Source organism: Platalea leucorodia (assembly GCF_965183815.1).
Source record: "Platalea leucorodia genome assembly, chromosome: 1".
Lineage (NCBI taxonomy): Eukaryota > Metazoa > Chordata > Aves > Pelecaniformes > Threskiornithidae > Platalea > Platalea leucorodia.
Genome location: NC_138823.1, coordinates 146,927,723 through 146,955,633, shown reverse-complemented (window position 1 = coordinate 146,955,633; position 27,911 = coordinate 146,927,723). Strand labels below are relative to the sequence as shown.

Genomic DNA, 27,911 nt, shown 5'->3' with positions numbered 1-27,911 from the left:
CCGGCAAGGCGGGCTCTGCCCGCGGGGGAAACTCCTGCGGCCGCCCGTAAGCGGCGACAGGGCTGGTAAGGGCGCTGCTTACCCCGGCCAGGGCTCGGGCTGGCCCTGCTGCCGCCTTTCCCGTGCCCTGGGAGGGGGGAACCTCCCGCCGGGGCCGGGCGGCCAGGTCGCCGCCCCGCGGCAGAGCGCTCCAGCCGGCGGGACACGGCCGCCTCCCGCACCCGCCGCGGCGTGTCTGGCTCCCATAGTAACAGCCGGGCCGGCACCGCCCTGTCGGCCTCCCGCCAATCCCCGGCGGCCTCAGAGGCGGGACTTCCTGCCGCTGCCCCGGAGGAGGCGGGACCGGCCTGCGGCGCGGCGGTAGGTGGGGGCCCGGCGGCGCGTTGGGGGTCTGCGCGCCGCCGCGGCGGGGTGGGACGCGGCCTGGGCCCTGCGTGCTCCGCCCTTCTCGTGGCGTCCCGGGTCGGGCCTGTGTCTCCCTCGGTGTCCGCCGGGGCTGAGGGGGGCAGTGGTGGCGCCGCCTCCCGGGTACTCCTGGGCCTGGCTTGAGGTGCCGGGCAGGGCCTCAGGGAGGCTGCCAAGAGCTGCCCCCCCCCCCCCCCCCTTCCCGCCCCGCACACTTGGTGTTTTCAATAACGGGGCAGATGGGGGAATAAAGGAGGGAGCCCCAAATTCCGCTCCCCACAGCAAATGAGCCGACTGACTTTTTCCTCGTGTGGGAAGGGGTGGGGAAAGGAGGTTTGAAAGTTAAATCTTGCTCGGCATCTCTGGGTGCTGGCTACGTTTGCCAGCTCGCAGTGCTTATGTGCGTAGTCAGATCAAAGCCGTGGTCCAGCATCGCGTCCCCCGCAGCAGCTCCCGACAGAGGCACAGGGAAATCCGTAAGGAGACGGTGAACACGGAGGGGTGATGCTCCCTCAAGGGCTCTCTTCTGAAGTCCTTCAAAAGCCTTTCCTGGGGCAAGGTGTACTGCACAGCAAGTCTGTGGAAAAAAATACCTCTCTTCGGTTTTGAACCTGCCTCCTGCTAGTTCTGTTTGAGGTCTAACTCTTGTATTTGAAGAGGCACTAGACAGCCTCCCTCATCAGCCTTTCTTCGTGCCACATCTGAATTTATAAGCTTTAATCTATCCCTCCTCAACTATGTTCCCCAGCCTGGAAGATTGCAAACTGTTTGGTCTTTCCTTATCTGAAAGCCATTCCCTATCTCTCGGTCATCACCTTTCCCTGAACCTTTCTAAGCTACATTGTATCTTTTGTGAGATAATGGGCGCTGAAAGGGGACACATACAGCCTGAAGCTGCAGGTTGTGTGGGTGTGCTCTGAACCTCAGTTCTGGGGTTTTAGAATTTCCAGGCTGCTTACAATGGTTTTATTCTTTCCACTGCTCTTTTTAACCGAGGAGTTGCTTTTCATTTGTGTGTTGTTCTCCCTGAACTAAGCACAATGATAGTGGGTTTCTTGTATTTGTCATTTGAATGCATGTGTTGAGTCCACATGCCTTAGAGTTGCTGTGATAGAGCAGCTCTTCTGCAGTAACATTTCGTACCAGGCCCTATGAGCTAGTCAGAGTCAAGTCTTAACTTCTCCTGTTACATGTTCCCTGACTTCCTAAAGTGTTCATTAACTGTGGTTAAAAGCACAGATGTGGCATCATGCTTCTGTGTGATGTCTACCCTGTCTACAAGCAGAGAAGTGAAATCTTGTTTTTATTCTTGTTTTTCTGTTGGCCCTCATTATATTGCAGGCATTTTAATATACTCACCATCCTGTTTAGAAGGATAGTGGTTTCTAACATGTTATAACTTTTCTATTTTGGTATGAAATTTCAAACCATAGAGATTCTGCATTATTTGTTGACATAGTTGTCTTGTTAATTTGTATCATGGGACTAGCTTCCCTTTTATAACACATCTAGGGAACTTCATTACACTTCTGTCCTTTGTGTGCAGTGTTTTTGAGCCAAGAGTTTTTGGTTTTGACCACCTACTGGCTCACGTTTCATGGTAGCACTCAGTCACATTTTAAAAATGCGGTAGAAACAAGTCCCATTGCCAACATGCTGTCAGATCAGTGGTTGGTTTTCCATGAAGAAGTAACCGTAATTGTGAGATCCCCTCAATAATTCTGTGGGATTCTGCAGTTATCATAAAATACCCATTTAATGTCCTGAAAAGATACCTTCATAACGTTAATACCGGAGTCACTTGTAGGGCTCATAAATAACACATAATATTTCTACCAGCTTTCAAATCACTGCTTAATTCTTTTCAGGATTCCAGTTCTTTGAAAACTTCACAAGTGTGGGATTTTTTAAAATGCTAGTTTATTTATTATGCTTCTGAAGAAAAAACTTTCCAAATGTGAGCCATATGGGGTTTTTTTGGTGATGTTTTTTTTCCTGTAGTGTAGGCATCCTAGGACAACAGCTCAGAGGCATGATATGTCACATTGCCTGAAATGTTAAAGCTGAGCTTTGGTAATTTCAGTTGTAGTAGAAAATATTGTAGTACTATTAGATTTAGTAGAAATATCAAGGTAAATTCTTTTGGGCGTTTTGTTAGATTTGAAAAAGAAGTTTATTAATTCCATTACAGTTTCTTTCTTTCAAAGGCTGCTAATGTTGGGAATAAGGCGTTGAAATTCCTTCCCATGAAACTGAAAATTGCCTTTGTCTGGGCTCAAAAGTTAAGTCTAAAAAAGATAACATTATTCTAGCATTAAAACTTCAACCAAATCTGAAATATCAAAAAAGGTATTTTTGAGGGGTTTTGTATGACAAAAGTGGCAAAGAGCCTCTTATTCAAATAGAATGAATACCAGACTTTCTGATGTATTTTCTCTAAGTATGTTTAATACAATGAAAATGTAGTATTTTAGTATTCAAATTTCCTTGTTATGGATTGAATAAACCTCACTGACAGGGGGGTGTTCTTACTTTCCCTCCATTTAAGTTGCTGTAAACCAACAATTAAATTCTTAGGTGGGCAGATAAAATTTGGGAAGATAACTGTATTTTATTACCTACAGAGAGAAATAAACAGAGAATAATTACAAAGAATAAAAGCTGCACCAGGGCTGAGCTACAATAGGGACTTTACAGCTGGACTTTGCAGAAGGAATTAAAGCAACATCTGGAAATTTCCCGTACCTTTTAACCATGTTATCTTTCACCAGACATCTTGAAGATTTTCAGCGAGGATCAGCAGAGCTTCTGTTGCATTAATGCTTCATTGTTCCTACTGTGAATTAAACACAGTCTCAAGAAAAAGCTGTTACTTATAGTCCTTCTTTAATTTTTTGTGTATATATGGAAAAAATAAAAATCGTTGTCCACAGTGATGCACATGTCCCTCCATTGTGAGGTTTGGATAGTTTGAACTATGGAGGAAACCTAAGGAGTTAAGCTTGAGAAAAAGAAATCTGGCAGGGAAAAATTAAGTTATCTCTAAAAATGAACAGATATGATGATGTAATAGAATAAGAATTTCAAAGATGGGACTTAGAAGAGTCAAAGCTAAATTCTGTGAGGAGCCTTTGTGAGTGAATTCTGGGACTAAACAGCAAGTTCTCCCCAAGGATAGCTAGGGGAACTTTAACGGGACAGGATTTAGAAGTGGTGACACTTTCTTCACATTTCAAACACTGATACAGTAGCCTTGGAAGGTATGGCTGGGAAGGATGTGACAGCAAGGAAACCAGTAGCCTCGTTGTAAGGTGATTGCAAATGCTAAACATGTTAACGAACATATTCTGAAATGTAATTAACGGTAGTGTTACAATCATATCCTGAGCAACATTTGGAATTTTGAGTACAGTAAAATTGCATTATAAAAACAGAAGAATCAGAAACTGTTAGTTTGTGGGTACATCTTACGTTACATTTATAAACTTACAGAATATGATAAAAAAACGCTAAGAAAATATTTTGCTTATTTCAGTTCTTTACCAGCAGATTTTAAAAACTAAAGGAAGATGTCTGTTTTCCCCAAAATCTCTTTCCAACGTGAAGTTGAAGAGTATCTCACCAAAGTGTTCAGAAATAATGAGGTATGTGAAATAGATACTACTAATCATCAACAAATATTCACTAACTGAACACTGTTAATATTCCTTTGATTTAATATGTTGTGTGACTTCAATACCTTACAATAAGGTGTTGTCTTCACATTAGACACAGATTTTTATATGTAGTTTTATTTAAAATATAGAATTATTCTTTATGCCTGTTGGCTCAAAGTAACATAAAAATATTTAAACTAAACTTAGCATAAATCTGAGACTTCAGTTTTGGATCCCACTGAAGAATGATCACAGAGAAAATGAACCACATAATATTGACAAGAAATACTCCCTTACCCCCAGCGTAGAACCAAAAATACTATAGACAATCTATGAATTCCTAATGTCAAAGGACACAAAAATGACATTTTTATAGTTATTATTTTATAGTTATTAATTCATAGTTTTGAATCTACTCCTCCTTAGGACTGTTCTTTGTACAGTATCACAGAGCTTGCTAGCTAGTACTTTTGGTACTTGCTGCAGCCTGTTTACAATGATCTCACTAATATGACTTTTTTTCCAACAAGTCCTTTTCAAGAAATTTATGAGGTTTTTACTGGAATTAGGCCTCCAGACATAGACTTTCCTCACTATTGCACACCACACAACCATAGTCCCTCATTTCTACGGAATGTTTATTTAGTGTTTTCTTTTGCGCTGAGCAAGAGGCTGCTGTTTGAATCTCTTTAATATAAACTCTCTTCTTTCACTTTCAGCTTATCACTGCTTTAGGTACACAGGAGGCGGAGAGTAAATATCAATGTCTGTTAAGTCATCTGTCTCATCCACCAGGTTTCACAACTGTTAGAGTGAATACCCACTTGGCCTCAGTGAAACACGTGAAAAAATTACTGTTTGAAGAGATCCAGAAGGTTTGTGCGATTTCTTTGTTACAGCAAAAATAACAGGATATTTCATCTTTTGCCTGATTATGAGAGCTTTTCATTACTGGAAGCTATTCCTTAACTTAATACATGTCCACTAGTATTAAGATTATGCAATCATATTGATTTCCTGTCAGCATTACATGTTAAATGAAAATTAATTGTCTAGCAGTATTCCTCATCTAATATGTCCAAGAAAGGCAAGAACAGAGGGAAAAGACAATCAACTCTTTTTCATATGGCAGATCCAGACCTTAGATAGGATTGGGGTACTACTGTAGTAAATGCTGTAAAGGCATCATAAGTCTAGAGCGGAGTCTAGAAAGAGATAAGTCTAGAAAGACATAAAAGTCTAGAAAGGGATAAAAACTGTAGTTCAGTATGCAGTGTTCAGCATGTTAAGAACATTTTTATTTAAGATTAAAGGAGAATGGTTGTATGTCTCATTGCACAAACTGTTTATGAAAGTGAGAAAATCTGTATGTTTTAGAAACTGGAGCCACAGTGATACCCTGCAGCTGCTGTATTTTCTTTTTTAACCTGTTTTTAATCTTTATATAATTTTCTGGATTTTTACTTACCTTAATTAAACATTTATTTATCTGATAATATGCAAGCCATTATGTTTAAGAAGTAGATTATTTTGAAACTCTATCCTAGATCTTCACTCTGTCTAAAAAGATCCAGTTCTTTAAGTAAATTATTAATGCTAGTGGGTGTACAGGGAGCTATTGCATGACAGGAGCCAAGACATTTCTGTGATGCAGAGGCAGTTGACAGTATTCTGCTGGCTCGAATGGTAATGAGTTATGCTAATTTTAGCTTGATTGTAGAAATCTGGAAATGGGTATTGCAGTATGATATTTTGCTTCAAGGGAAAATGCTTTGCTGAAAACTGAATTAAGACTGTTTTTTCATAAACTTTTGTATTTTTAATTGTGGTTATATTACAAAAGGAAAGTACATATAACAGTTTTTAACAAAAGTACGCTCATGGATTTTTTTCTTTCTTAAGAGAAAATACTTATTGCATGTTTTAAGGTTATATTTTAGAAGGCTCAGGCGAGAAGACATCATCTTTTTAAAGTCCAGGAACAGTTTTAAAATGGCAAGTGTCATGTTTTCAACTGTATGCACAACTCAGCTCTCAGTACCCAATCAAAGTTAAGCTGAAAAGAAAAATAAAAAGTATTACCAACCTGGCATATTATGTAAGACGGGCAATACATGAGTAGAGTTAAACAGTGGTTTATAATTAATAACATCAAAAAGATAACACAGATTAGACCCAAGCTTCTCTGGTGGTGTTACTGTGATCTGATGACAACTCGACACAACCTTCTTCCAGAAGAAAGCAAAACCCAGTGGCAGGGTTATAAGTGTCAGAACACCGCCCCACTCCCTGAAGTCAGTTCCCAGTGAATCCCTTTGTGACCTTGTTATTTCTCAATTTATTAAATATTTAGTCTTTTACACCAGTACTACTTTAGTCTTTTACACCAGTACTACTTACACACTATTTCCGAACCTCTCTTAACTGTTTTCACTACATTTGCTTTTTGTACTCTACAGATATGAATTATGAATGGAGAAATAGTTTTCAGTCTGATTAAGTACTTAAATATTTAGTTTTTTTAGTATTCCTTAATAATTATGTTTTTTAATGAAACAGCAATTTAAAGGACTATGTGTTCCAGTTCTTGAGCACCCGAAACTCCAGGACATCTTATTAATTCCTGTCATTGGACCCAGGTTTGAAATTTTCAGTCTTTAGCCTTAAAATTTCATAACACATATTTTACTTATAGATTTCATGTTACACAGTTACGATAACTAACTCACCACAAATGAAGCACAACTTCATTTATATTAAGACCTAGTGGACAGTCCATATCCTAACCAGGTCAGAATTTTAGTCCTTAAAAGATATAAGAAAACATAGAGAGAATTCTCTCCTTATTTATGACATTAACTTTTTATAGGGAAAATGTAACATAAGTACATCCTCTCTGGAAAGCCAGGTAGGTGGCAGATAGAAGAACTAAACTTTTGCAGTGGAATATAGAACTATAGCTAAATACAGGCAGGGTTTTCTTCCACTGGAATCGAGTCCAGAGCAAGACTTAGGGAGATTGGATCAATAACGCTGAGAGGATTCCTGAATCAGTTTTATCCCCTGCAAAATGACTGTTCGTTCTTCATTCTTAAGATATGTTTGGATATGTCCCATGTTGCATCTGTGTCTGCCCCTATAGAATTTCTTCATTGTTTTATTGAATTAACTGATGGACATTTTATTTAAAGTATCTTGTTCATAATGAAGACTAACATACTTCAGATTCAGTTTATATCATGATTAGGTAGAGACTGGTAATAAGTAGTACTAGTTTGTAAATACTGTACACTCTAAAATAGCATTTAATGCTTTTAATTATTCTTCATTCATTTAATTCTCTTTTGTTGCACCTTTTTCTGAACATTCTGTTCTTTTTATATTTAAATATGTTTACACTTCAATAACTTAGAGTAACTATCTTCTTCACAGTTATTACTGGCAAAGTTCCTTGCACCTGGTTATACATTTGTTATAGAAGTACTTAGCAGTTGTTAAACACAAAAAATCACTTTACAATCATCTGGCCTAGGAAAGGATAGAGGATTATTTCTCCATCCCAGTTTAATTTATTTGTATTCCTGTGTCAGGTTCATAATAGTGGCAGGATCTGTCAGAAGCTGCTTTATTTTGAGGACTGGTTTCCTTCTTGGCTTGTTCCTTTGAATCCTCTGGGAATAAAGTAAATCTTCTAAATGTAATACATGATAGTTAACTATTTTTTTCTATTATATTCCGACAAAACTGGTATTTATGAACTAGAGTTTACTTGGGGGGTATTTGTTTTTTTTCAGTATATTTTTTTAAACTTAACTACATTTTGTATTTTTAGGCGAGATTTAAAAAAACATGCATCTGAAGTCATTGTTGGAGCCCAGTGTGGGTATGCAGTACTTCGAGGAGCACATGTTTATGTTCCTGGAATCATATCTACCTCAAGATGTAAGAGTTCTCTAAATACACCCAGTTAAGTTGTAAAGAGGGTGGAAAAAATCTCACCCCTTGATGACAATTTCCAATAAATAGTGACAGGAATTTTTTTTTTTTCTATTCACAGCTGAAATTAATCTTATAGTTGTAATTTATGGTAAATACATTTTTTTCAAGTTTTTCTGGCCTTTTTTGGAGATTTTCACTATTTTTGCATTCTACTTGTGATAAATTATATGTGGTTATTTCTCACCTGGCCTATTTTAAATTTCTTTTTCCATATGTAATTCCTAGCTAAGTATTAATTCTCAAGGATTTCAGTTTCTTGTTTTCATTTGAAAATCTTTTTAAAGAGCATGTTTAAAGTAAAACCTCACTTGTTGAGAGTTTTTTACTACTGAACACTGCAACTTTTAATACGGGTGTTCAGTAGAATAAACTCACAGATGTTTGCTGCATTCCAGTCTTGTCAAAAAAAAAAAAAAAAGAAAAAGAAAAAAGAATACAAGGAATGCCACAACAGATGCATCTGGATGGTAACTGGATGTATGTTGATTATTTAATAGATACTATTTCCAGACATGTTATTTCTTCATTCAGTCACAAAGGCACTTCCATTCATGATCCTCTCAGATTCTAAGTTATAGATCTAAAAAAATGAATTTTCTTTTTTAATCCATTGGCAATTCATTTGATATTGTTTGTGTATGAGAGATCTAGTAAAAAGGTTTTTTTCTATTGATGAGAAAAATCTTCAATTTTAATGTCAGATTCTTAAGAAATGGACATTTTTGTTTCAATGTCTGTGAGACAATATAAAAAATCTACATATACATGCTTAGTGTTCAGCAGCCTATTTATTTTTTATTTAAAGGTCAAATTAACTTTATGTGAAACCAGTATAATTTTGGATGATTCATCTCATTATTCTATTGTGATGAGATCTACTAATCATCATGGTTCTTATTATTAAACAAAGTGAGTCAGGAAAGCATTTATCTAGCGACTTAACTTCATTCCGTTTCGGGAAAAAAACCTTCAAGAAGTTTTAAGCATGTGCTTAAGTCCAATTCACTGAATAGAAATGTTTTTCAATCCAGGACTTGATAATCAAATAAGTATATTGCCCTAGCAGTTGTTGAAACTGCTTATTTAGACAGCCTCATAAATATTTAAATCCTTCTTTGAGTCAACTAGTGATTTATCATAATTGCTGCATGTAATTATGCATGCAACATCAATTCAAAGAAAAGAAAAGATACTATAAAACTTTAGGAACACTTCAGGGGAATTGAAGATAGGAAAAGAAAATAAAAGGGCATGCTACCCACTTGAGGCCAAATATAATAAGGCTGTATTAAGCACAGATGGTCTAACTAGGGGAAAAAAAGAGTACAGCAAGAACACACATTTAATCACTGAACTCGCAACCCAAATGAGGGTAAACTAATTATCAGCAGGCTTTGAGTTTAATTTCACTAATCAAACTCTAAGTTTTATGTTTATGGAATGCCAATATAAGCTACAAAAAGCTTAAGAACTGTACGCAGTACTAATGCATTTTGAAAGGACAATTGTCAGCAGAGGGAGAAATAAAATCCTTTATGTTTGAATACTGCAAAAGATCATTGGCAAATATGCTTGATGGGAGAGTTAAATTGCTGCAAGTTTTTGTTCGGTGGAGTTTAAGCAGACATTAACAGTAGGCTATCACGTAATCTTTTGTGTCACGTTGTGTAAAAAGAAGCTATGCAAAAAAATAAATGATTGATGGCTACCCAACAAATATTAACATTTAAGAATTCCAGGGCATTTGTGCATATTCAGAAGGCCACTTGAAAAATGGAAAAAAAGATTCCTAAATACAATTCAAAGAATTCTTGGGAAGCTGAACTGTTATTAGTCTTACTTGTCATATCTTCTGGTTGCTCCAGCCAGTCAGACACATCAGGCATGTAATTTTGGAAAATTGTTTATTGTTGTCAGTGGAGGCCTTTATTTTTAAGCATATTTTTCAGCCAGTCAGTGTGTAGAATTTGCTCACTATTCTACAAAATCACCTAAACCATCCCCCTTTTCCATCTATTTTTGTTTTAGCTCAGAAAGTTTGTTAAATCCCTAGGACTGCACTTCTACATACATGAAGTTTACCTACTTTACTGATCTGGAAGGTTTTAATTGGAGATGCAAAACTCTTTTAGAGGATTATTGAGAACAGCAGTTGCCTTAGAGGGAAGAGAGCCACACCAGAAAAATTGTTTCAACGAGAATATATAATCACTTGTATCAAAGCAATAGTTAGAGTAAAAGCAACTATAGCTATGTTCTACCTAGCTATTGAGACGTCATTAGACAAACTTAGTATTATGTCTTTGTACAGTAAATGTGAACGAGTGTTGTCTGAAGTACTTGCGTGCTTGGAGAACACACAGAGGACTGAATCCTGAAGAGTGTGCTTAAAACTTCTGGGTGACCATGCAGTGATAAAATAAATAAAGGGAAGATTTGTCTAGCCTCTTAAAAAACAAGACACGGTCTCTTATTTGTAACCTTGTGTCTCTCAATAGCTCTAGTCATTTGGTAGCCATCGTTTACCATGTATACTTTCAAGCCTAATATCAGTTAATCTTTTTCTTTGGTTACATTAAGAAAGTTTAAATTTTGCTATGATATAGGTGTTGAAGTAAGTAGCGTACTGAAAATCCCAAATTATTTGGTCCCTGCTGTCTTGTCAAGTATAATAATAATCTCAAATTCTTCTCTGAGCAGTTATGAAAGCTGGAGATCTGGTCTCAGTGTATTCAGATATTGAAGGCAAATGTAAAAGAGGAGCCAAAGAATTTGAAGGAGTCAAAGTTTTCCTTGGAAATGGGATTTCAGAACTGAGTCGCAGTGAAATCTTTAGTTCAAGTGGCCCATTGAAGTAAGTCCATAGTAACTGCAATCTACACCTACAACTTTGCAAAGGGAAGGAAGAAGATGGGAAGACATTTTGAAATGTTCTGTAACCTATGTGAAACCACAAGATGGCTTTGACTGAGACCAGTGTTGCATGTCGGGATTTCCAATATTTTTTGTGAAGCGTTAGTTTCTGGGAATATAATAGAATTGTGCCTCCTGCTGTCTTCTGTAACTTTACAACTATGGTAGCAGCAATGTGGAGGCAATTATGATTAAAGTACTACAGTAAGTATTAGCAGAGTCAACATCTAGTTTCATAGTGGTATCCAGATACCAGTTTACTTGAGAGGTAGGAGGAAATAAATGGGAGCCTTTTCAGAATTTATGTTTAGCATATGACTTCAATAATATAGAACAAACAGAAATGACAAACATTCTCACTGTGGCAAAATTGCATTTTGGTAAATTGTTCTGTACCATTTCCTATTTGAATGGAACAGAAGTGCAGCCTTGCCAATTTCTTCAACTCCCAAAAATATTTGTAGGGGCCTTTTCTAGTGGGGCAGGGGACACAACATAAGGTCAGATATCTTAAAAAAATTAATAGCATTTGCCAAGGTAGTTACCTATTTCAAGATTACCTGCTTTTCTATTTTGTTGCCAAAGCATATGGTTTGTTCCTCTTCTGTCATTTAAAACACATATAAAAAGCAGTGTAGAAGAGCATGGACATCAAATTAATGACCGAGACTTTACATCCTGAGAACAAACTACAAAAGATCGAGTGAAAAAGATTACATTGTCAGAGGATTTCTGATTTATTAGAGCTTAAATATAGTAGAAGTAGTGGTAGGATATACCTGTTCATGACATGGAATGGCAGTACGTAACACTAAATCCGGTATTTGCAAGTTTGCTTTCTCATACCCTTCCTTCTTCTTGTTGGGCTGTGCAGTGCATATGCAAAATAATACTCATTATCTTCAGTAATCTATTGTTTTCAGTGTCATTTTTCCCTGTTTTTCTTTTTATCGTTGTCCATTTCCTTGTACCTTTGTCTTAACTTAGTGAAATCTGTGTCAGAACTTCATCCATATTTAAAACTTTTAGGTTGCTTCTAAGTTCAAACCTTTGCTGTGCATGCAAATCAATGTTTCTATAAGGCTTTTGAAATAGAATTTCTTTGGTTATTTGACTGAAATCTCAGACAGTCTAGAAAAACGGAGGAAGATCTCAGCAGGAAATCATATGCCAATTCCCTAGTTCATACATGGCTAGCCAAAAGCAGTTATGGATTGAAATTAATGTATTTAATTCTATTTGTATGCATTTCTTTACATTATCAAGGCTTGGATTAGATGTCAGTTTGTCTTGTGTACAAAAAAGATGAATTTTCTTTATGCAATTTTTACAGATAGTTCCAATTTATAATGTAGTACCTCTTTTGTTATGGTTTACTCAACTTAATGATATTATTTTAAAGAATATCAGATAACAAAATTGTAAAAGTATTTTTCTTAGTTGATTTATAAGTGCCTTCATTTTTGTAAGATTATTGTTTCAAGTTTCTATTTGTAAGCATAATGATTCTAATTGAATACTGTTCAAAATTCTAAATCTGAATAGTTGAAATATTTTTTTTAATGTTTTTCAGTGGGATGGGCATAAGAATGATAGAGCCAGTCTACCTTAGTCCTTCGTTTGACAATGTGCTCCCTAGTCATTTGTTTTTACAGGTATGTTTGTTACCAAAACGAAAGTCTGTACTATTTGCAGAATAATGAATATCCTCTAAGCACACATTAATGCTTTATATATTCATTGTGTATTATGATACCTAATTCATTCTTTGGATTTAAAGAAAACAAAGTGTTTAGAATGAAGTCAGTATCTACATGTAGGTGGTTTAATCATACCATGTCTAAGATATGATAAGGGACTTCAAAGTGACTTAAGAGATATTCACTTAAAAACGTAGACATTCTTTTTGCACAGATACTCTGCATAGAACTTTTAGTTTTTGGAATCTGCCTATGAACTCTGAAATACGAGCCTCTTTCAGCGTACATAATCAGGAAAATCTCCAAAATATTAGGTTGACTTTAAGTTGAAGAGAAAATCCACATCTTTTTTAGCCCTAATGAAAAAAAATTCACCTGAAAAAAATAACCGTGAAAAACCTTACAGTAGCACAGCTTTCACTACCTCTTACCATAAAACTGCATGGCTTCCAAAGAATGACAAATTTTTGTGTAGTCTTTATTGTAAAATTTAAGAATTTATTTCAAGCTAGCTTTTCCTTGCACGTCTTTAATATTTGTGATACCTATACTCCTTTTCCCCACAATCAAACTGAATAAAAGCAATATTCAGGCATGACAATTGGCCACCTGTGCTATGCAGAAACATAGGATGATGAAATCTTGGAACTTTCTAGTTTTCTTATATCAGGTAAAATTCTTGATTTCAGCTTGCCCATGTAAAAAGGTAAGGCGAACACCTCAATTAGATTTCTAAGGCAGTTAGTGTGCCAACAATGGTATTTTTTTTTATATATAAATATGACAATTTAGAAGCAGGGTTTAAAACAAAAGCAAGCTGTCCAGCCTTCAAAAAAAATATTTTAATCTTTAAAGCAAATGTAAATTTCATCTCAAATAAACCCTTGTTCAGAGATATTCTCTGAAATGCTAAGTTATCTCCTCATTTGATTTGTATAACTATCTCTCAGACAGTAAGGTAAGTCCTTTATTACAGTGAATTGTCTTAGTCACTGTTTCTATTGTCAGAAGTCAGTCCAGCAGATGAGTTATTTTTATGCGTATATTCTGTTTGTAATTGATCTTAATATTTTTAAATCAGCACCAATGCTGTCTTCTGGTGTGGGCAAAGGGTAGTTTATGAAGCAATATACTGTCTCATGGCCTGCAGTAAAGGAGAGGCCTTTTCTTCCCTGATTCAGCTTATCGGAGTACTTGCTTTCAAGGAACAGAATTGTTAGAGAGTGTCCTGGTTTCAGCTGAGATAGAGTTAATTTTCTTCCTAGTAGCTGCCATAGTGCTGTGTGTTGGATTTAGTATGAGAATAATGTTGATAGCACCCTGGTGTCTTAGTTGTTGCTAAGCAGTGCTTACACTGGTCAAGGACTTTTCAGCTTCCCATGCTCTGCCCGGTGCACCAGAAGCTGGCAGGGGGCACAGCCAGGACAGCTGACCCAGCCTGGCCAAAGGGCGATTCCGTACCGTACGACGTCATGCTCAGTATATAAACTGGGGGAGTTGGCCAGGGGGAGCCATCACTGCTCGGGGACCGGCTGGGTGTTGGATGGCAGGTGATGAGCAGTTGCATCATTTGTTTTTCCTGGGTTTTGGGGTTTTTTTGGTTGTTGTTTTCCTTTTCACTATTATTATTATTATTATTATTATTATTATTATTATTATTACTATTACTACTACTACTACTACTACTACTATTATTATTATTATTATATTTTATTTCAGTTATTAAACTGTTCTTATTTCAACCCGCAAGTTTCTCACTTTTACTCTTCCAATTCTCTCCCCTATCCCACCTGAATAGGGAGTGTAAGCAAGTGGCTGTGTGGTGTAGTTGCCGGCTGGGACTAAACCACAACAGCGAGACAGGTTATTTAAGAGACAGGTGCACATGAGAATTTAGATCATATTCAACTTCTTGTCCACCAGGATCCCCAGGAACTTCTCTGCAGAGCTGCCTTCCAACCAGTCAGCCCCAGCCTGTATGGGTACATGGGGCACACCAGGTGCAGGAGTTAGCATTTCTGTTTGTTGACCTTCATGAGATTTCTGTTTCTTCATTTCTCCAGCCTGTCAAAGTCCTTCTGAATGGCAGCACAACCTTCCAGTTTATCAACCACTCTTTCCAGTTTTGTATCCTCTGTAAACTTGTTTAGGGTGCACTCTGTTCTATTATCCAGGTCCCTAAGGAAGAGGTTAGACGACATTGGTGCCAGTGTCCACCTCTGGGGTACACCACTGTTGGCTGCCCTACAGCTGGACTTTGTGCCACTGATCACAACCCTTTGAGCCTGGGTTTTTTGACTTGAATTTGCCGTGTGTGAGATGAATTATTGTTCTTTTTTTTGAATACTGTGACATGGAACTTGAAACTGTGCTAACCAAAGACAACATGTAGTAAAGACAACTTTAAAAGGTTTTGATACATTTGTGTTGAACCAAGTTAGAAGAGAATCTTTCAGAATATTTCCATATCATGTAAGATGCAATACTGCGTACAATTATTGTATATTATTTCTCTTCAGTGCATCTGTTCTGTTTATACAATTAATAGCACAGTTCAGCTTCTTGGTACCTTAATTCAGCAAGGTTAAACTCCTGCCTATTGATCGTACTGTTTGTTACTATAATACACCAGTATGTTCATACAGTAAGTGTTCCAATAAACAGGTCAATATAAAATATTTCTAATATACAGCGCTGCTCTGTGTCTGTGATAGTATCTGCTTATTTTATTTTGACTTTTAGCACTGTAGTCTCCGTAGTCATGAACCCTTAAACTTCAGTCATAGTTTCTCATATATAGCTTTAAGTAAAAAAGGAGCCACTGGAGACTTCTGACCTGTCTCTTTTATATAATCCCAATAGTTCATTTTCTGTTAAGGAACAACAGCAATATCATAGGTATCTTCACTGCTGAAAGAATTTTTGTTTCAACGAGTTTGTCATTCCTTAATACAGGACTTGATACAGGACATAAGGTTTGAATTCTCCCATATTTGTTTTTATGATAGAACTTGCCTTCTGTCGTTGTAAGCCATATTTTAAACCCTCAACCAGGAGAGAGAATTTTGGATATGTGTGCTGCACCTGGAGGAAAAACAACCCATCTTGCAACATTAATGCATGACCAGGTAAGAGAAGTCATTGAGCATTTTCCGTCTCAGTGAAGAAAGTCTGACCACTGTTCATTTGCACAGCTCACTTCGCTTAGCTGTCAGAATGCACAGATAATTTACAACAGCAAACAATTAATATTTGAATGTTCTGCTTACCAATATATTTTGCTACACATCAGAGTTACTGAAATGGGCACAGACTATCTATCAAATAATCACCATCACATTTAAAACCTTAGTTGCTGCAAATGGACCTGTTGAAATATGTTTGATTTGACTTTTAAAATGTTATCTATTTATTTGTAATGGAAGAATTTGTAACATGCAAGGCAAAGTTATGCAGGAATATGCTGGATTCATGAAACTGAGAATACATGGAAATCGGGGGTTACTACTGTGGGCCAAAAGAATGCACAACTCCGTACAAAAACATATGCAAAAGTTCCTAATCCAATTTACTTTCTTCTCATTAAAAATTATCAATTATGCAGTACAGATATGATATTAGACTGAATTTCTAGTCTGAATTTTGAATTCTAAGGTCACAAACCCAAAAATATCTCATGAGAAAGTAACAATATGAGAAGAAACAAAATATTTAGAGAAAGACAACGGAAAATAACACACAAGCCAAAAAGAATGTGGATATAGGAATAACAATTTGCGCATGTTAAATTGCTATATGCAAAATGAAAGACAGAAATGTAAGTTACTCTTTTTTAGCAGAGAGGGGAAAACGTGTAACGTTTCCTCTAAAAATTTTGTAATACGTTATTATTTTTGTTGGAATAGGGCTATTAGAATATCTGAGATTATTAGAAATCTTGCAGTTACATTATGCAGTACTTCAATGGTTGTCTGTGCATTAATGGGAACATACAGTGGGTAACAATGTGAATGTATTTAGAAAAGACATATTCAGTTCTGTGACCGTTTGCTTATTGAAGTGTTTCTTCCCTCAGTACGGAAGGTTTACAAACGTGCATTAAACATGTATTAGACAGTCATTAGACATTGATTAGATAGATTTATAAAGCTTCCAGTAAAGAATTTCAGTGTGATAAATAAAGGAAGTCTGTAAAAGCATATATTTGTCATGAATTCATTTACATCTATACTTTTTCCATCTGTGTATGTACATTTTGTATAACTTTGCATAACTGTTTTTTTCCTTAGTCATTTTAGATATTTTGATTGTGCTTACCTCCACCTGAAGTGGTAAAGATTAAGAATAGAGATGTTGAAATTTATCTGAATTGGTTTTCCTTTTCTGAGTATATAATTTTAATTTAAGATATGGAAAAATATATTAGTAAATTTGCATTGCTTTTTGGTTCTTAAGTTCCATTCACAGATTTTCCATACTAAATTTCCATAGACAGTATATTAAATCATTAACATTTCAGAATATTTGAATCAACCTTATATTTTTTGTGATTTAATTGTAAAAATTAGTATTTTGGTTTTAGATTAAATAATTGAAATGTAAAATTACTCAGTATTGTTAAGAGCTTTTGAATAGCAATTGGGAATAGTTAAAGCTTGAGAATTTATTATTATCTGGATCCCAGTCCAGACCACTGTTTTTTCCATACGTCTTTCAGGAAGTTGTTCTGGCAGTGGCCGGCGTGGGCCAGATGGGGAAGAACTGTTGTCTTCCAGCTTGTTCTTCTTCCTAAGAGTCTCTCAGGAGAAGGACTTATCTCTTTATACCCACAGTACAGCACATGTGCAGCAAATCCACTGTTCTAGCAACAGACCTAACTTTCAAGCACAGTCGTTAGTGTGCACGCGCAATAGGTTGATGGTGAGAGGGGAGAAGCAGTGGCACATGGTCACGGAGTGCTCCTGTACGGGGTAGTTTGGCTCACAGTAGCTGAAGGCTGGATGCCACTGACACAACATAAATCCTTTTTTACTTCTCAGTCCTAGACCTACATATGGGCGAACATGACGTACAGTCAACAGCTTATCTTTACTAAAGTTATTTTTTTTTTTCCCCTCCTTTTTTTACACTATCTTAGTCATGTTACCCTTCCATAAGCCTCTAAAGAGTCACCACCAAGTAGGAAAAAGTTGCCATGTTTTCCGAGCAGGTTCTATTTGCTATAGCAAGTCTAGTAGAGGTTTTTGGCCTTTGGGGTTTTTTTGAAGATAGTATTACTGTTCTGGATTTTACTGATGCTACTGTTTACTTTCCTTTGTGTTTACAGATTTCATCTAGCCAATAGTGGTGTGTGTCTGTTTTGATTTATCTTGGGAGAGGAAAAGAGAGGTCTTATTCTTACATATAAGGAATAATGCGTAATTGTGATTCCCCTTACCCCACATCTAAATTTATTCTAGTATTTACAGTATTTCCCAAAGTAACTTCAGTGACAACTACTGCGAGTATAACAGTATGTTTGAGTCTGAGCAAGCCAGAGGCGTGGCTGTAGGTCTCATTTCCTCAGGACTGAGGTGTATGTGATCATGACCATCTCCATGCAAATTTAAAACCTGCTGACCTATTTTACCATGTATTTGAGACTTGTATCCTCTTTCAAATGATTACATTTTTACCTAACTTAGTGCCCAGTAAAGCAGTTCAAAACAAACAAAAAGAAACAAACAAAAAAACCCACTTGCCAGAAGTCAGGCATTTTAGGGCCCCTTAGGGAGTGATTGGTGACAGCCAACATGGCTTCACTAAGGGCAAATTGTGCCTGACAAACTTGGCGGCCTTCTACAAGAGGGTTACAGCATTGGCGGATAAGGGAAGAGCAACAGATGTCATCTACCTGGACTTGTGCAAAGCATTCAACACTGTCTTGCACAGCATCCTTGTCTCTAAATTGGAGAGACGTGGATTTGATGGATGGACCACTTGGTGAATAAGGAATTGGCTGGATGGTCGCACTCAGAGAGTTGTGGTCAATGGCTCAATGTCCAAGTGGAGATCAGTGACACGTGGTGTTTCTCAGGGGTCGGTATTGGCACCAGCGCTGTTTAACATCTTTGTTGGCAACACGGACAGTGGGATTGAGTGCACCCTCAGCAAGTTCGCCGATGACACCAAGCTGTGTGGTGCGGTTGACAGGCTGGAGGGTAGGGATGCCATCCAGAGGGACCTTGACAGGCTGGAGAGGTGGACCCATATGAACCTCATGAAGTTCAACAAGGCCAAGTGCAAGGTCCTGCACAGGGGTTGGGGCGATCCCAAGCACAAATACAGGGTGGGCAGAGAATGGATTGAGAGCAGCCCTGAGGGGAAGGACTTGGGGGTGGTGGTTGATGAGAAACTCAACATGACCTGGCAATGTGTGCTTGCAGCCCAGAAAGTGAACCGCATCCTGGGCTGCATCAAAAGAAGCATGACCAGCAGGTCAAGGGAGGTGATTCTCCCCCTCTACTCCACTCTCGTGAGACCCCACCTGGAGTCCTGCGTTCAGCTCTGGGGCCCCCAGCACAGGAAAGACACGGACCTGTTGGAGCGAGTGGAGAGGAGGGCCATGAAGATGATCAGGGGGCTGGAGCACCTCTCCTATGAGGACAAGCTGAGAGAGTTGGGGTTGTTCAGCCTGGAGAAGAGAAGGCTCTGGGGAGACCTTATAGCAGCCCTCCAGTACCTGAAGGGGGCCTACAAGAAAGCTGGAGAGGGACTTTTTACAAGGGCATGTAGTGACAGGACAAGGGGTAATGGTTATAAACGGAAAGAGGGTAGATTTAGATTAGATATAAGGAAGAAATTTGTCACCATGAGGGTGGTGAGGCACTGGAACAGGTTGCCCAGAGAAGTTGTGGATGCCCCATCCCTGGAAGTGTTCAAGACCAGGTTGGATGGGGCTTTGAGCAACCTGGTCTAGTGGAAGGTGTCCCTGCCCATGGCAGGGGGGGTTGTAACTAGGTGATCTTTAAGGTCCCTTCCAACCCAAACCATTCTATGATTCTGTGACTGTGCCAAGCAGCTAGTGCCAGTCAGAATGCACACAGCTTCAGACTAGTATCTAGCCTAATGTGGGTATCATGGAAAATATGGGCGAACAAGGACTACTGGAGTGTGGATTTAAGAATAACAAAATTCTGTACGGAAAAATAAGCTTCATTCATTATACTGCTCATGGTGGGGGGAGGAAATCCACATCCATTTAATGCATATGCTTTTGATAAAAACTTTGGATTTTTTTCAGGGTGAAGTAATAGCCATGGACAAGATAGCTAACAAGGTCAAAAAAATTAAGCAGAATGCTGAATTGCTACAGTTGAATTGCATTAAGGCCTTTTGCTATGATGGAACTAAGGCACTTGCAGTTGAGAAGAGAGAGGATGAACAAGGTAAAATAACCAACTTGGGCAGTAGTAGCTTTTAGAAGAAAATAGTAATCAGTTTTGCGCTAATAGTATTAAACTTGCCACAGGTCTACAGGTCCTTGAAATCTTGGCAGGTACCTAAGTTGCTTCAGCACTGTGAATGCTCTTTTATTTTCTGCTCTTTTGTTATTATCAGCTTCTCCATGAAGCAAATACAGAACTCAAATTATCTGTCCTTGTCACAACCTAATCTGCTCAACGGAAATGCATTCCTTTCCCAGATAATATCCAAGACTGAAGAAGCCTTAAAGCTTCTTTCATGATAATGGTTAACCCTATACTCTGAATTGTATGACTTAGTCTGAGAAAAAAAATATTTTTGCAATATTGCTTGGCTTTTCTGCCTCAGAATCCTCATCTGTAAAATGGGGTTATTAATACCTAACTCCCAGGAGTGCTGCAAGGTTTAGTTCATTGATGTTTGTTCAGCTGTTCAGGGGAAAGTTCTATAGAAGCACAGTGTATTATTTTAAGTTCATTTCATTTGCTTTTCTGAAGTGCTGTATTTATGATACTGGTTCTGTTCCCATGATGGAACGATTTAAACGGTATCTGCTGTCTTGATTATTTTTAGTTTGTTGTGCAAAGTATGCTGTTCTTTCTCACTCTATTTTATCCCAGTCACTGGTTAGCCTAAGTAGGAACGAGGTTGCATAATTCACCTTCCTTGTCCCTATGCCTTGCAGTTGTTCCTGCTTTGGAGGAATAAAGGGACTTTCTTAATAGTCTTTTTACGAACATAAAATATTGTAGGTGGTATGCAGTACTTAGACAGATGAACAAGAGCTAGCCTGAGAGATCATGAAGGCTCCTCTGTACATCCCTGCAAGTAAGACATGACATATTTTGAACGTTGTAGTAATGGATCAGAGGTAGATAAATCGGAGATAGACTCATTTTGTAGTGCTGGAACAAGCTAGGTAGCAGTGGTATGACGTCACTCGTTTGCACTTGTGACCTAACTTGAATATATGAGGAACAGAAGGAGGAAAAGGAGGTAAAGCATCTATATGGCTCTCTTCCTCATTGGTTACTCACAGATACACACATGGAGCCGCTTTTGTCTTGGTGATGCTGAGCTGAAGAGTCTCTCTAGCACTAAGGTGATCCATAGAAACTTTTGGGCTGTTGAGCCAGTGGAATTCAGATGAAAGGATAGGCTCTGCATATAGAAGTTACATATTCCCTTATCTATCCAGGTAATATTCAGAAATTGTTCTTGTCTTTACAGTCCTTGTTTACCGAATTGTTCTGCTGTGGAGACAGCATGCGTCACGCATTAGAACTTGTAATATTTCACGTTATTATGAAGTGCTTTATTTTCTACAGATATATATGCATCGCAAGAAATAGTTATTATAGAGACAGTCCAATTATTATTTAAGGCAGTCTTAATGGTTAACTGCAGGCTTCTCTCAGTAAAGATTTGCACACTTGGTTCAGTTATGAGCTGACTGTGGTTCATTACAGCCTATCTATCTATACAACTCTGTACCCAGCACCTCTAAAGGGATCATGTATTGTTTGAGCTCACAGAACTAATACTCCTTAGTTTTCTGGGAGATGAAATCTACCACCAGCAGTGCTGAGACTTGTCTCTAGCTGAGATTACTTTTGCAGACACTATCTATAGAACGTACATGTTTTATGTCAAGGAAGCAGTAACAGCTTGTCCTTATCTATGGTGAAGTCTCAAGGAAAGAAACAGCCACATTTTACAATTGCTAACTGCTTTTTACAGAAGGACCTCCATTCTTACCAGAGTCATTTGATCGAATTCTTCTTGATGCTCCATGTAGTGGGATGGGACAGAGACCAAACATGGTTTATTCCTCGACTTTAAAGGAAGTGACCTCTTATCAGCCACTACAGCGCAAGCTTTTCACTGTGGTATGTGTTAATCTTTGAGTAGATAAGCTAACTTGAAGATAAATGCTGCCGCAGCATAAAACTTCATACCGAAAAATGGTGCCTCATTTTCCCTACCTTTTCAGCAGTTAAGTAAAGAAGATAGCGTTAGGATTCAGTGAACCTCTCAGCTTCACCGTATCTGTTGCTAGGTGACGTCAATTCATTGGCGAATGGAAAAGGTATATGTAAGCCATAGTAAATAAAAACCTTTGTATGTGGTATTTTATTCCTTAGTTTCATCAGTTTTAATTTATAATAATAGCAAGGGTCTAAGTCATGGAGCAGGTTAAAGTCTTTTCTCTGCAGCAGCACAGACTCTTGTAAGTTCACTGCATAGAACTGCCATGCAGTGATGCTCTGAGGTACTGTATGGGATATAAGATGGAGTACAACGCCAGGAAGCCATATTACAACTTTTCATGCTAGTAGGAGTGTGCTTGGGCTGATGCCAAAAGATAAGATTTCATGAAACTTGCGTAAATCTGAATTATATGTATTCAAAGTGAACCACAGCTTGAAAAGCAGCATAGATATAGCTTCCATGCTAAATATGTGGAAACAGTTGACATCTAATATCACTGATAAAAACATTGTGTATCCATGGTTGCCAGCAGGTGATGAAAACAGAACTAATCTGTCTGGGATATGCAGAGCTGTACAAATAACAAATCTTACAAGGTGAATCATCTCAATGGCATTAATAAACTGCACGAGCTATATTGCTGATTTGAAAAGAAGAAACTTTCTAATCCATGGGATCCTTTACTCTATTTGCTGAGAGGAATTAGTATCCTAATGCCTATCTTAGACAGAAAGATTTGAGTTTATTAAATGATAACTTTTAATACTATAGCTTAATGGTTTCTTGGTTAATGTTGCTTAGTATGAAAGCTTTTGTATTTAAAAATAAGCTGAACTATTGTTTATTTCTCCCTGCAGGCAATGAAATTGCTGAAGCCAGGAGGTGTTTTAGTATATAGTACATGTACAATTACACTCTCTGAAAATGAGGAGCAAGTTGCTTGGGCTCTGAAAACTTTTCCATGCCTCCAGCTTCAGCCACAGGTACCGGTATTTGCAGGGTACTTCACACAATCCAGTCAGCTTGTTTTGGCACTGTAAAGTTACACACTATATTTACTATCAATAAATCTCTTTTTCACTGCAGACAATTTTAACTGCTGTGGATAGAAATAACACAAGGATTTCTGAGGCTCTTTTAAATCTATTTTCATGTTTAATTGAGCTTCATTTAGGGATCGTTAAGTAGTTTCCCACTGTGCACGGTGGTTGTTTTCATTTGTACAACAGTCATTTAAAACACAACAGGGACAAAAGATAGTTCAGACAGGTTAACATTTCTCTTGCAATTGTTCTTTAATGCATATATTTTATTCTCTTTTTTTGCACATTCATAGGAGAGGTGAAAGATTTTTTATTAATGCCACTGAAGGAGTGAAGACTTGCATAAAGGATGGGAGATAAATGGAAAGAACCTTGTGTTTTGAGGAAGGAGGATTTTATATGCATGGGAACTATTTTTGCGTTATGCAAAGGAATGAGGGAACAAATTTATTTCAGGCTCAGTGTCCCAAGAATGTACCTTGTCTTATTTGGAGTCAGTGTCTACCATTAAGATGTCTGGGAGGAGGTAATACATAGGGAGATACTAGATTTTTTTATCTATACTGCATACATTTCAAAAATATCTGTTACCTTTACTAGTACCTTGAGAGAGTTTGTCATCAGACTGTATGCATCTCTCTTCCTCTTTGTTGATGTGATGAGTTGCGTGGGTTAGTTGTTTATCGTCATGGCTTTGAGGAAAAGTCTAACTGATACCTGTTTAGCGTACTTATACATTCTGTGATGACTTGTGTCTGTCTTCTTAAGAAGTTAAAATGCATCTTTTAACTGAAACTAAAATAATATATACAATAGGTGTACAATGAGAAATTATATGAAAGCTGGTAAAGATTTAACAGAACTGAAGCTTTTCTTAAAAGATTTGTATGTCAGGGTTGTTCTGCCTGCTTTCTCACCATCCATTCACTAGGAATTTTTCAGTTCCAGCTGTTTCAACTGAGATTATACATTTTACCTAACAGCATAAAAATTGTCCACGATAGAATGTCAAAGCAAAACACAAGCCCTATTAACTCAAATGCAAGATTAATTCTGGTTTAATAGACTTTCTCTCACCAGTAATATCAGTCTTGAATGAAGCACTAGTTTTTACACACAAATGCCATATCTGTAAAAATTAAGCTTTTGTGTATAGTATATTTTAGATGAGATGACACTGAATTGTTTACTCACAGATAGTTTATAGTATCTTATAACCAGTTCCCCAGTAGGGTAAGGTGATCTCTTCCAGTAAACAGGAAACTGGAGTCTAGGGTTGACATACCTTATGTTCCGTTATGTATTTCCCATATTCTTTAATCTCTCAGTGGACACCTCCTTATATACCCAGTCCACTGTCTCCCACTTTCTTAGTTTAGCAACAGATCCTGGAATCATGTTGGGTAAGGAAAAAAACAGGAGATGGAGCCATGGGCATTGATCTTGTAGCTGGAGGTTACTGCATGGCAGCTGATCCTTTTGTCTGTGCAGACTTACTTCCTCTTAGGGGTTTACACAGGAGACACTGTATATCAGCTTAAATGGAGTAACTTAACTGGAAGGAAAAAGGAAAAGGTAGAGGAAAAAACTGGTCTGTCTTTGAGCAAGTGGCTTGACCTTGTGTAATACTGTTTTCCCTAGACTTTTACCTTTCCATCTATTACATTACTTCAAGTCGCTACGCCTGTCTCCCTCCGTATGTTATTTTTTCTCAATTTGCAATGGGCACCTCTTTTTTTCTCTTGGAAAGCACTGAAATCCTAGAGGGAAAGGAGGAGAAGAATCAGGCTGCAGCCTCTTGGCTGCCCAGCTCTACAGCACACAGTATGTGGTTAAGCAACTAACTCGCATCATGTGCTGACTGGGTGAGCTCATGTGTTAGCAAAGTGTGATGCCTCAAAAAATACCCTGCTGTTGGCTGCATTATAGACTACACTAGACTAGATTTACAAAGGAGATTTATTTTTGATATTGCAATGCAAGCTTTTGCATGTTTTGTTCTATCTCCTTACTGAATGCCTTGGAAGGACAATCCAGCTAAGAATTAGATTTTTTCCAGGAATCAGCATATTAAATAAAAAGCAGTCAAGGCTACTCACAAGAAATGCTGAGAGAAGGGCTGTGATTTTAAGCCCTTCTCCTCTCCAGGATTTTGATGCCAAATGTTATCTCCTGAATTCAGACACCTAAGCTGTTCCTTTCTTTCTTTCTCTGCCTCATATACATACACGTGTAACAGTAGTCCCATTTACCTGTTAGTCTAATTACATGACATCATAGACAATCTGAAGCTTAGATTTTTCTGTTGCATCATCTTCCAAAATGATACCTCTTCAGGCAGTAAAGTATTCTGGATTGGGGCTTTCAGTCTCTCCAGTTGAAGTTTTTAATGTGAAGAATCCAGGTATTTCTACTGCTGTTACTGACTATATTAGTAACTGGCTAAGGAATCACTATTTTTGACTTAAAACTCGGCTATTAGTCAGTACACAGAAGGACTGCATCATTTAAAAGTGGCAACCTAAAAACTTTAGACCTTCTTATTCTCTGGTGAGAACAGCTTTCTTGTGATGTTTCAGTCCTTTGAGTAATGAATTGATTTAGACCTGTGTACCTGTCCTCAATAAGTGCTCTGAGCACTCTGGATTAGGTGCACCACCAACTCCTCAAAGTACTTTGGACCTTGTATATATGCTTGGATACATATTGGCCAGATGAAGGCAAGAAAAGAAGGGCCACATTACTTCTAAATCCTCCCCTGGTGTGAATGATATAAACCTAGCTCATCCATGTTAACAGTTAGGCAGCTCTGCATATACTCAGCGGAATACATTGAGGCCACTTAGGAATTTTACTGATGCAATAATTTGCTTTTCTTTGTTACTTGAAAAGGAACCTCACATTGGAGGAGAAGGCATGAGGGGAGCTGGACTGTCGCTTGATCAGTTGAAGCTGCTGCAGAGGTTTGATCCATCTGCTGTGACATTGCAAGGAATGGATATTAATTCTTTGCAAGATTCCAGGGAAGACGATCTGATTTCACTGGCAAATAAGGACTGTATAGGATTTTTTATTGCAAAATTTATTAAAACGAACAGTAAATAAGCATTTAGGAATGTAACCTGAAAAAATACCTCTGTGAATCTAAGAACAGTTCAGACGTGAAGTGTGTTTCTTACTGCTGCAATGTTGCCAAGCCAACGGGCTGACGGCAGGGTTGCTATGGCAGCAATAAAATCTGCCAGATGTTCTGCTGGGAAAGAGCCACAGGTTGGAGAAAGAAAATCATGGCGGGGGGAAGGGTTGTATCATTTTTAAGTCTCCATTTGCTTTTGTAATTACAGCAGGTCAGCGCATGAATGACAAGTATGTTCACTCATACTGCTGTCTGCTCTATCTTTCCCCGTGTGAGTCGCTTACCTAGTGCAGCAAGCCTAGGAGCAGGGTTTCTCTGGCAGGGGAAGTAAGCTGCTTTATGAAATGCAAACATAAATAACATAGATGGGAACTATTCTCATAAATTTTGGAAAAGGTAGTTTCTATGGAGGTTTACCAGTAGTTAATGTTTCATTAAATAGTGCTTCACGAAACACTGTAACATTTTACAAAGAACTGTTTTATAAATTGATACTTAGAACCTCATTTCTCTTTTATTTTAATACAAGCAAGATTCTCTGTACACATAGTATATACACAAAATACGATTAAGCTTTGTAGCATGTCTTTTATAGCAGCATGAATATATTAAACCATCTCACTCTGGGAATGGAAATAAATATTGTTTCAACATCAAACTTCCCATGCATAAACTGTATTGGTTCTGAAATAGCCTATTGGACTGGCTGACAAGTGACAATTTTAAAATCAAACATTTGCAACAGAAGGGGCTACAGTTGTGATTAATATATCAAAAGACAGAAAACAATGCATAATACCATCTGAAATGTTGCAAATCACCTTTCAAACAACTAAGAATATTAACTCTTTATTGGTTAGAAAGCATCACCAGCTAAAATCATATGAAAATTGAAACTGGGGAAGCATGCTGATGAGAACTGCCTTAATACACTGCTCAAAGTTTTCATAATCTAAATTTCTTAAAGGTGTTAGATGTATTTGAAAATTCTGCTTCCGTTCCAGAGATGTTCTCTGTTTGAACAGTATTCTTTTTTCTCACTACTGCTGGAACTGACAAATAGCACTAAAATTAGAGGGAAAAGGTAAGTACAATTCAAAAACGTAAACTGACATCTCTGTGTGTTTGGTTTTTTCCTCTCACTCATCAATTTCCAGTTTTTAAAAGCATTATCTGAAAAATGTCTGTCTTTTCACACATAACTATTTGGTTGGATTAAAAAGAGCGATACTTCTTTTATAATTTGTCTTCATACTGTCAGAAGTGCTTTTGCATTTGCTTGCAATCAAAACAATTTATACAATTCAGTTTCTCAGTAGTCTGGTTGTTTACTTATATTTGCTATAAATGTTTTGATACCGTATGTTTTGTATTGTTCTTAAATAAAACAAATGTCCCTTCTTCTGTTCTGCCAAGGTTGACTAGTACATCCTCTGTAAGGCCTATCCTAGCAGGATAGGAGGATGGAATTTTTTTCTACTACTTCTCTACTTTTGTTGGTCACTCCTTGCCATTAACCACATGTCTAAAGAAGATTTAAAGTCATTTTATTTCATCAGTAGTAGGTGAGATATCCTATTTTAGAATCATGAAAGCTCATACT

At 37.7% G+C, this 27,911-nt stretch overlaps 1 protein-coding gene across 1 annotated transcript; it reads left to right on the top strand.

The window, feature by feature from the left end:
- Positions 1–312: 312 nt before the first annotated feature.
- Positions 313–27,911, top strand: NSUN6 (NOP2/Sun RNA methyltransferase 6). Its single transcript, XM_082310365.1, has 12 exons — positions 313–360; positions 3,941–4,049; positions 4,781–4,936; positions 6,621–6,700; positions 7,894–8,003; positions 10,761–10,914; positions 12,547–12,628; positions 15,682–15,801; positions 19,956–20,100; positions 21,878–22,026; positions 22,987–23,112; positions 26,065–27,911. Exons 2-12 carry the CDS (start codon positions 3,975–3,977, stop codon positions 26,275–26,277), a joined length of 1,410 nt encoding a protein of 469 aa, XP_082166491.1. The 5' UTR covers positions 313–360; positions 3,941–3,974; the 3' UTR covers positions 26,278–27,911.